A 10,315-nucleotide genomic window follows, 5' to 3' on the forward strand; every position below is an offset into this window, starting at 1 on the left:
TTTTGTGAATTGGTAAGTTTCATTAGGTTTTGAAGAAATATACTGCTGAGTATCGTCGGCATAACAGTGAAAACTAATTCCATGTTTCCTAATTATATCTCCTAATGGTAGCATGTACAGAGTGAACAGCAGCGGTCCTAGTACTGAGCCTTGTGGTACGCCATACTGAACTTGCGATCGATGAGACATCTCTTCATTTACTGCTACAAACTGAAAAATAGGATTAGATTAGTTTCATTACTTCAGACGCGCTATGCTAAGAGGCATTCCCCAGTGTCGTCATCAACACAGTGTCTCATTCCCTAATTAGGGAACAAGGGCTACAGTCATAACCCGAGACGATTTATTGCCACTCATGTGTGACCACTCATGTAATGTTATGAGGATCAGTTCCTGTAAACAGTGTAAAGTCACTTTGGATACATTTTTTTAAGTAGTCTAGCACATTATTTGTTTGTTTGTTTGATTGAACAATTTTCCTTTTCTTTAAACACAGAAAATACCATAATTGAGCAGATGAAGGACATCATGACAAGGGTTGATGAAAAAATTCAAGGCATGAAAAATGAAGACGAAACCAAAAATGAGCTACACAATTACATTGTGTAAGTAATATTAAAAATATATATTGCAAGTTAAATAACATTTAATTGCATCATTGCATTATTATGTGTAGAGAAGCTATTTCCAAGATGAACAAAAACAACAGTAACAAGAAAATCATTGGGATTTTGGGAGAGTCAGGACAAGGAAAGTCATCGCTATTAAATGCAATCCTGGAAAAGAGAAATTTGCTGCCATCTGGTTGTTTTGGTGCCTGTACAGCTGTTCTTACTCAAATTGAGGCGAATCTGACTGACTCAAACTACACAGCAGACATTGAAGTCATAACAAAAGAGGTTTCACTTTTTACTTGACTACTTTTTTCACTTCACTACTTTTTCTTTCTTTCTAAAGGACCAACTGAAGAGAAGGGAATACCGTCTTATTTTTCCTCTATTGTTTGTTGTACATTTCTACAGAATTGGGAGAGTCACCTCAAAAATCTTTTTAGTGCTTTAAGCACAGAGAGTGATGAAGAGAATAAAAACTTAACTAATGATACTAGAGAAAAGATCACTGCGCTGTATGGAGCAAATGCAGAAAAGAGAACATTTGAGGACCTTAAGAATGATGACAAATTTGCTGAAATTACCAACCATTTGTCCTCCAGTAATGTAAGTTTTAGGAGACCTATGCATAATGTTACATTTGATTATTTAAATAGGCAAGTAATGAATGTAAACATTACACTTTCTGAATTAGATTTTAGTGAATGCAACTTAATCAGTAATATTCTTCTTTATCAGGCTTCTGACTTTGCCAGAAAGTTACAACGTTACATACAATATAGTCCAGGGGCAGTTTCTGGTGGCTGGTACTGGCCACTTGTGAAGTGTGTGACAATAAAAATTCCAGATTGTCACGAACTTCTGGAGCACATTACTCTTGTTGATCTTCCTGGGACTGGAGACTGCAACAAAATTAGAGATGAAATGTGGAAATCTGTAAATATGACAATGCACTATTTTTTAAATGCTTTTATTAAAACAACAATAACATTTAGAAACTATTTTATTAGTACTTTTATTCTATTTCTATTAGAAACTACTTTATACATTATTTAAACAATGGAATACATCTAAAGCAGATATACTCTGTTACTACATGCATTTTAACTCTTGTTTATTTCATTTTGATTACTGTATATATGTTTTATTCCACAGAAACTAAGAGACTGCTCTTCAGTGTGGATTTTAAGTGATATGAGTCGTGCTGTCACCAGCAAAGATACCTGGGAGATATTAAAGTACTGCACTAAAGACATAATGCAAGCAGGGGAATGCAGAGATATTCATTTTATCTGCACCAAGAGCGACAATATTGAGGCAGAAGAATATAATAGGTCAGAATTAGAAGATCTGTGTCACAAACTGCTTTGGCAAAAGCATTAACTTTATAAAAAAAAAAGGAAACCAAGAATAAAGTGCAAAAAGTGTACTAAAAAGTGGTTGGTTGTATTGTCTTTTTTTGTTTTTTAGTGTTCTGGAAGACAAAATACCAGAGGATGATGAGGTATATTTTTCCCCACTAGAATTTCTTTATAAACAAATTAACTCTATAGTCTTATATAAATATAATGGTGATTGACATGATTTTTTTGACCAAGGCAGGCAAAAAAAAAAACAACAACAACAAAAAAAGGCACTAGACAAGTCAGCCAACTTGCTTGAAGGGTTGTTAATGTTTATTGTAGAAACTGTTGCAACTTTGAGATTGTTGGTTTAATTGTGAGATTGCAACTTAAATCTAGTATATTTTGATCTAGTATTTTAACTAGTTTCATTTGATCCAAACAGTTACTAACAAATAGCACTTTTGTTGATTCTTATTCAGGATCTGACAACAAAGTGCATACTTCACAGAAATGATCAGGCTAAGAAAACAATATTGAAAACGTTTGAAAATTCCCACATCAAGGTATTTTAATTTTGCATTGATATAATTTTTGCATTTAACCTACTATATTGACTTGTGTAATTTCGTTATTATTTGTCATAGAAAGAAATGGATATAAAGGTTTTTACTGTAAGCTCCAAGGCATTTTTTCAACACAAGTTAGGCTTGAAAGCTGATGACACAGGTAAAGTATCAACACGAGAAATGTCATATTTGCTTAGATTTTATTTGCCAAATAAAAACCAAATTACATACTTGTTTAAAATTCTCCAAATGGTCTATAGAAATCCCAAAGCTGCGAGACGTTCTGAAGAATATGAACAAGAGAATTAACGAAGACCTGAACAGAGGTTGTGTTGCTGAGGCAGAGGCAGTTATATCCTTGATCCAAAGCAAAACAATAGTAAGAGTCAATATTATTATCAATCCACATGATTGTGTTATTGCAAGCTGTTAATAACCATTTTTGAGTAATTAAGAGATTGTATGTTTGTGTCCTAGGCTGAGACAGAGGTCCACAATGTGTTGGAGAGGAGTCTAGAGAAGGCACTGGAAAAGCTAGATTGTCAGTTCGACATGCTTCGCCGTATGCTCTCTCAGACACTCTCAAATGGAGTAGAAAAATCGGAATTGTCATGTCGAGATAGTGCAGAAGAGATAATATCACCTGTGAGTGTGATTCAGTTGTTGTAAAAGTGTACTTTAACAATTTTATTTACCATTATCTGAACGGTTTAAATGTAGTTTTCTGTTATGTATTAAGTATTTGCCTCAAGGTCACGGAGGATTCCATAAAATCCTTCAAGCATTGTGCATAAATGGAGGACGGCACAGATCAAAAGCATGGGATACAGTTCTAGATCTAAATGAGTGTTTGAGCAAGCACATGTATGAAAACATTGATGTGGTATTCAGCTCAATTTTTCCGTAAGTTCCGCACTGTAATTCCATTCATAGCAATATGCAGTTGCGATTATAAGTTTACATCACCTGAATGAATCTGCAAAATGTTAATAACAAGTATCACTGAAAAGAAAATTATGAATAATCTAGGTAACAACACACAGCATTAACAATCAAGCCCGTGTAAATGTCGGGTGGTAAACATTTGCATTAAGCACCAAAGGAAATATTACAATGTTGGCCAGTGGTTTGAGTCCTCAAAATATTTTCTCTTGATTTCTCTCATCTCCAGTACCAGTGCCAAAACAGGGTTTTCAGTGCAAGAACTGATTGATAAGTTCAGTATCATTAGTAGTGACAGTGTTCACTCCTCATCTCCCATGCTAAACTTCATCAAAGCACAGGTGAGTGTTCTGTATGTGGACTGTATTGTGATACCTACCCAGTAAATAAAATATGGTGAATTATTTGATGTGGTGGTGGTGGTGGCGGCGCAATGGATAAGACACATGCCTTTGGTGTGAGAGACCCGGGTTCGAATCCACTGTGAGACACCAGTGTGTCCCTGAGCAAGACACTTAACCCCTAGTTGCTCCAGAGGCGTGCGACCTCTGACATATATAGCAATTGTAAGTCACTTTGGATAAAAGCGTCAGCTAAATGAATAAATGTATTTTTAAGCTGTTTGCATCATCATAGTAACTTAGGCACCTGGTAAAAGGCTTTTGCATATAAAGTCACACACACACACACACACACACACACACACACACACACACACACACACACTGTATACAGTGCATTCAGAAAGTATTCACAGTGCTTCACTTTTTCCACAATTTGTTATGTTACAGCCTTATTCCAAAATGGATTAAATTCATTATTTTCCCCAAAATTCTACAAACAATACCCCATAATGACAAACTGAAAGAAGTTTGTTTAAAATTATTCCAAAATCACATATACATAAGTATTCATGCCTTTGCCATGACACTGAAAATTAAGCTCATGTGCATCCTGTTTCAACTGATCATCCTTGAGATGTTTCTACAACTTGATTGAGTCCACCTGTGATAAATTCAGTTACTTGGACATAATTTGGAAAGGCACACGTCTGTCTATATAAGGTCCCACAATTAACAGTGCATGTTAGTTAAAAAAAAAGACAATTGTAAACAGATTAAGAATAGGGCATATAAATTAAATAGCATTCTTCATATAATGGGGAAACATCCAACTGGGTTTTGTGATCAGTGCCAAATACTTGAGACTGTAGAACATGTGCTTATTAATTGTTCAAAATATGAATTACAGAGGATAGATATGATAAAAGACATGGAAAAAATAGGACTAATAAGACATTGAGTCAAACCCGCTAAATCCTAGCCTCAGTCAAATCAGAAGTACTGTTACTTTGGTAGAAAATTATACATAGGAGCCTAACAAAAATGCTACTTTCAAAAGAAAAACTGTAAACGAGCTAAAATATTGATGTAAATGAGCTATAATATTTCAAAATGAATTCCAACTCAAATAGATTCATTAGCGGAATTTATTACTCCATCATGTGTTAAATCTGAAACAAGATGCAACATGTAGCAATAGAGAGGTGCAAGCATGACATCAGAGCCTGGAAGACTAATTCGCCACTGATTACTTCAAGATTTTCCTATGGATTTTCCTATTTCAAGTTTTTCAATTTATGAGTAAAATAAAACTTGTGGTAACCTCAAACTGTCAAGTTAATTATTAGAAAAATACATTTTCAAAAATAAACACTGCTTCAGAGTTTGTATTTTCAGTATGGGTGTCTACAGAAGTACAAATAGGTTCTGTACTCATAAAACGAGGCATTGGAAAGTTTGTAAGTTCATCAGGAGTTCATTTAAATAACACTTGCCTGACGGCTCATGCTACTGTATTATTACTGTATGTTACACTACATCCTTATGCATCGCTTTCTGCCAGGACTTTTACGTGCTTTTCCCAAATCACTGAAGTGACGTTGACGTCCGGGTTAGCGGTAGCATGAGCTGTCAGGCAAACTCCTGATGTACTTTCAAACTTTCCAATGCCTCGTTTTATGAGTACAGAACCTATTTGTGCTACTGTAGAAGTTTGGTACCATTCTAGGCATTATTAGTGGGGTAATTTACGAGATACATCATAGGATCATTAGCGCCTGCACTAAGCCATTCGGCTGATATTTCTAAATAATCTCTAACTTTAATAATGTTTGATCAAGGGAAAAAAGGCTTCTGGGGAGGTGTTTTGCTTGAGGTCATGGTGCAAAGGACCCTAGGTTGATTTTACTCTGAACCATCCCTTTAATTACAAATCAGATGCATTTTGTTTTATGCAGAGACCATTTTAATATGGCACAGGTTGTCAATTGATCAAATACCAGTGCAACTTAGATCGTGGTCATCTGGTGATGGCGTAGCCTCCAGCTAACAGCCTGCATATGTCCCAGGAAATGTACACTATTTATCTACCTTGAGAAGGCTGAAGCATGATATTTCCATTGTGAAACTGTGCTGACATTTTATTACTGAACCATAATTATTACATGATGAATTTATTACCCTTTATAAAGGAAGAAAAACAGAAAAAAACACTCAAAGAAGAAGTTGTTAATAGAAAGAAGAAAATCTACACATCAATCCAAGAAACCATTAAGACTGCAATGGCCCCACACTATGAAGGTGAGTCAATGTGTAAAAAAAATACATAACCACGAACTAAGTTTGATAAATAAGTCAGATTTTATTTTATTTTAATGGAATATTGTTCATTTTAGAAGCTGCCCAGGAAACAGGAGAAGGATCCCTGAAGAGGAAGCAGACAAAGCTACTGGATGCTATTGACACATTGAAAAGTTTAATGTTTGAAAATGCAAAACAGGAAGTGCTTAAGCAGTCAGATGAATTGATGGTATTTTGCGCGCACGCGCACACGCACACGCATACACACACACACGCATATACACATACATTGGTTATGTGTACTGTTTCTTTCTAAAACATATTTTGTCTTCGATGTTTCTTGTAAAGGACTACATAAAGAAAAACCTTGAAGAAGTGTTAAAGACATCAATCCAACATTCATTTGCACAAAGAAGTAAAATCACCCTTTTGGGTAAGTTGGAACTATTTCTTGTTAAATTTATTGAGTGAAATGCAGTGTTTAATCTTTTGCAATAGTTGGCCCTAAAAAGTATTTGGATACTTAGAATGAAAAATTCTGAATGAAAATCAACATTAAACCTTCTTTAAAAACTTTAAACCAAGTAGCTTTTATTTTACAGAACATAAAACATATCACTTAAAATGTAACCGATATAACAAATACATTTGAAATTAATTAGCAAATTCTAAAGCAACAGAATCACATTCAACATAGTTAATAATGAATCCTGTGTATTCAGTATTTAAAATTTCAAATTATTACTGACTGGATCAATAGACCTTATGTAGCTCCGCCCATTTTCAGCGCTGCGCTCGTTGTCTTTTGACTTCCGGTCTGTATTTTCACAGCGATTCTGCGTTTATTAATGAACGGCTCGTTTTAAAATATTTCTGGTCGACTGACATTTGTTAAGTCATCTGCTTTAAACATCACAGTCCTCATGATAACTTTTGTTAACTTTACATAAAGTAAATCCACTTCAAAAGCTATACTCCTGGACAGCAATGCCATAGAAATATACAGAGTGACCGCATAAATGGAAGTTAAAAGACAATATTCTAAAGATGGCGGCGCCCATGTTTCTCTGGCGCATAAGGTCTATACAACATGTGTCTGTTACGGATATGGACTCAGGAGAGGAAGAATGATGGTGAATAGTGATATTTATTGATAACAAAGGATGTGATTAGATGAGCAGGGTAGTCGAGTTCAAAGGGTGATCGAGGAAGGAGCTGGAGACAGGGAGATCGCAGGAGACAGGAGATCGGTGGAGACAGGGAGATCGCTGGAGATAGGGAGATCGCAGGAGACAGGAGATCGGTGGAGACAGGGAGATCGGTGGAGACAGGGAGATCGGTGGAGACAGGAGACAGGGAGATCGCTGTAGACTGAAGACAGGGAGATGAGTCCACATCACACAAACGAACAAACAAGGACGGACTAGGAACTGTGGTGAGGAGTGTGTCTTTATAGAGGAGGTAATGAGGGTGATGATGAGGTGCAGGTGTGATTGATGGTGGCTAGAGTGATCTGTGACAGAAGCCCCCCATCCCAGAAGGCGCGTCCTCGCGCCATATAACATCTCTGGGGTGGGAGAGGGGATCGCCCTGGAGGCTGATGAGGGCATGGCCCATATGGAGCAGGTAGCCTCCAGGGCGGTGCTGGTTCAGGCGGCCAGGGCGGAGACGGCCCTTCAGGCGTCCAGGACGGAGCCGGCATTGAGGGTATATGCCCTCTTAGACGAGGGCTCTGGCGCGACGGCTATCTTGAGACAAGGCTCTGGAATGGCGGTGGCCATATTGGGACGAGGCTCTGGAATGGCGGTCTTGGCGGGATGAGGCTCCAGAAGGGTGGTCTCAATGGAACAAGGCTCTGGAATGTCAGTGAGTTCACCATTGCTGGGATTGCCGATGGTGAACAGTGACTCACAGCTGGCCAACACCCACTCCACATAAGCCTAAAAATATTTTTGAGGTCCTATACCGGGCAGGTGTGCCTTCGTATCCTCATTGAGGCTTGTGTGGTATATATTTATGGATGACAAAGGTTGTGATGAGGTGAGCAGGGTAATGGAGTTCAAAGGGTGATTAAGGAAGGTTCTGGAAACAGGGAGATCGCTGTAGACAGGGAGATCGCTGTAGACAGGGAGATCGCTAGGGACAGGAGACAGGGAGATAGCTAAAGACAGGGAGATGAGTCCACATCACGCAAACGAACAAACAAGGTCGGGACAAGGAACTGTGGTGAGGAGTGTGTCTTTATAGAGGAGGCAATGAGGGTGATGATGAGGTGCAGGTGTGATTGATTGTAGATGATGTGCAGGTGAGGCTCAAGAGGGATGCTGAGGATAGTGGCTAGGGTGATCTGTGACAGAAGCCCCCCATGACATGACGTGTTTTTAACCCAGAGTTAAAAGAAGTGCTAACCACAAGTTAAAGTTCAAGTTGCTTAACTAGTACCTATAGGGTTGTGAAAGGCCCTTGTGGTTGTCAAACTGAACACAGTTAAATATGCCAAAGACCTTGGTACCAGATGATTTAATTTAATTGGAATTTTTTTCCATGTAACCTCAACACGAACATTTTTAACATTATTCTCAAACCAAGCCGCATGCTCTAAAATCAGCATTAACAGAAATTCTTCTAAATTAGCATAACAAAACATTAGTCACTAATCTCCCACTTAACAATAATCTTGCATAAAAAAACAAACAAACATGTTATTACACTTAATTTTAACATTTAATCTCCCTTTCGAGTGTCATCAGCAAAGCATGCTGGGAAACAAAAATCCCAGCCCAGTTTCAGTTAAACTTAAGTTTGTCTAAATTAAAATAAATAATTTCATAAAACTCAAAACAACGAGTTTACTTAAAATATCAGTTATGTGAACTTGAAAGCAAAAGAAAGAGTTTATACTCATTAAAGTTAATTTGACTGAACTAATTAGTTTAATTTAAGTTTGTCCTACTCAAACCAATTAATTATTTTTAAGCATTAGGGTTTACAGTGTACAAAAACTTTTTGGGGCCACTGCAAACCAATGTAAACTATACATCAGCTAAAATGTGTCATCCCCCCCAGATGTCTCTAGTGAGGTTGAAATGCTGAAAAGACTGTCAGTGCAACTCTCAGATCAAGACTGAACACTTCAGAGAAGTGACATGGTCACTTAGCAGTCTTTTTTTTTTTTTTTTTTTTTTTAAGGTCAGTAAAGGTTAAATAGGTTATAATAAATGGTTACAAATATTAGCATCAGACTTCATATCATTTATGGACATAATTTTTCAATTGCTTCATGATGAAATAATTGTATGCATCACTTATTCAGTCAAAACTGATAATCTTGCTTTAAATTGCGGTGTAATAGTCTTCTTTTTCATATCATATTTGTTTGTTGGAGGTGTTATTTTGGGTTTATCCATGGTTGCATGATTTTAATTATATTCACATTTATGATGATTCTGAAACTTTAATACAAAACCAAAGCAAAAAAAAAAAAATTTTTCATTCTATCTTTAGCATTTAAAGCCAACGTTTGCATTATTGATATTTGGTACAACTAGAGAAAGAGAATGCCTCACATTTTGAAAATGTTTTTTTTTTTTTTTTTTTTTTAAATATTTCTTTATATCAAAAAGTATATTTGGTGTATTTTATCTACACTTAGAAGAAAATGAAATGGATCTAAATGATTCTAGCTGACAGTTAATCTGTAACACTTTATATTAAGGGTCCATAATAATGCATTAGTTAAGCATTAATTCATGAATAACTTGTTCACAATTAAGCATTAGTTAAGCATGAACACACTCATATTTAACTATTAACTTACATCAAGGGTCATTAATTGTGCGCAAGTTAAGCATAAATAAACTAGTAATTAATGATTTACTTGTTCATAATTATATATTAGTTAAGCACAGACACAATAATGATTAATCTAACATAGTAAGGGCATATTAGCCATTATTTAAAAATGTTTAAACATTTGAAAGATACACATTTATGATATAACAAAAATAACTTAGTAAATAATGATTAATTGAATGTACAGTAAACGCCTTTTAGCCATTATTTATTATTTACAACTTAATAAGCCATGTATTATTTTTGTGTAGTGATGTAATTATATTTCTGTGCCATTCTATTAAGTTAACTGAACAATAAGCTAGTAATTATGTTTAATTACTGCTGGTTTTGCAGTTATAAATTGCTAAAATACT

The 10,315-nt window shown here is 36.0% G+C and overlaps 1 protein-coding gene across 1 annotated transcript; it reads left to right on the top strand.

The window, feature by feature from the left end:
- Nucleotides 1-498: 498 nt before the first annotated feature.
- On the top strand, nucleotides 499-9,257 carry LOC308696779 (nuclear GTPase SLIP-GC-like). The gene is made up of 16 exons (XM_081375679.1): nucleotides 499-605; nucleotides 677-899; nucleotides 1,023-1,217; nucleotides 1,350-1,547; nucleotides 1,767-1,945; nucleotides 2,082-2,115; nucleotides 2,437-2,520; nucleotides 2,602-2,683; nucleotides 2,784-2,902; nucleotides 3,001-3,168; nucleotides 3,263-3,426; nucleotides 3,695-3,806; nucleotides 5,999-6,107; nucleotides 6,203-6,336; nucleotides 6,456-6,540; nucleotides 9,174-9,257. Exons 1-16 carry the CDS (start codon nucleotides 517-519, stop codon nucleotides 9,233-9,235), a joined length of 2,037 nt encoding a protein of 678 aa, XP_081231805.1. The 5' UTR covers nucleotides 499-516; the 3' UTR covers nucleotides 9,236-9,257.
- The last annotated feature ends 1,058 nt before the right edge of the window (nucleotides 9,258-10,315 follow it).

This window comes from Scardinius erythrophthalmus (assembly GCF_964197995.2).
Source record: "Scardinius erythrophthalmus genome assembly, chromosome: 10".
In the NCBI taxonomy this organism is placed as follows: Eukaryota; Metazoa; Chordata; class Actinopteri; order Cypriniformes; family Leuciscidae; genus Scardinius; species Scardinius erythrophthalmus.

Coding starts and splice junctions, on each gene's coding strand:
- LOC308696779 (XM_081375679.1), top strand. CDS start 517: ATGAAGGACATCATGACAAGGGTTGATGAAAAAATTCAAGGCATGAAA. Junction 6,108..6,202: donor AATGGCCCCACACTATGAAG/GTGAGTCAATGT, acceptor TGTTCATTTTAG/AAGCTGCCCAGGAAACAGGA. Junction 6,337..6,455: donor AGCAGTCAGATGAATTGATG/GTATTTTGCGCG, acceptor TTTCTTGTAAAG/GACTACATAAAGAAAAACCT.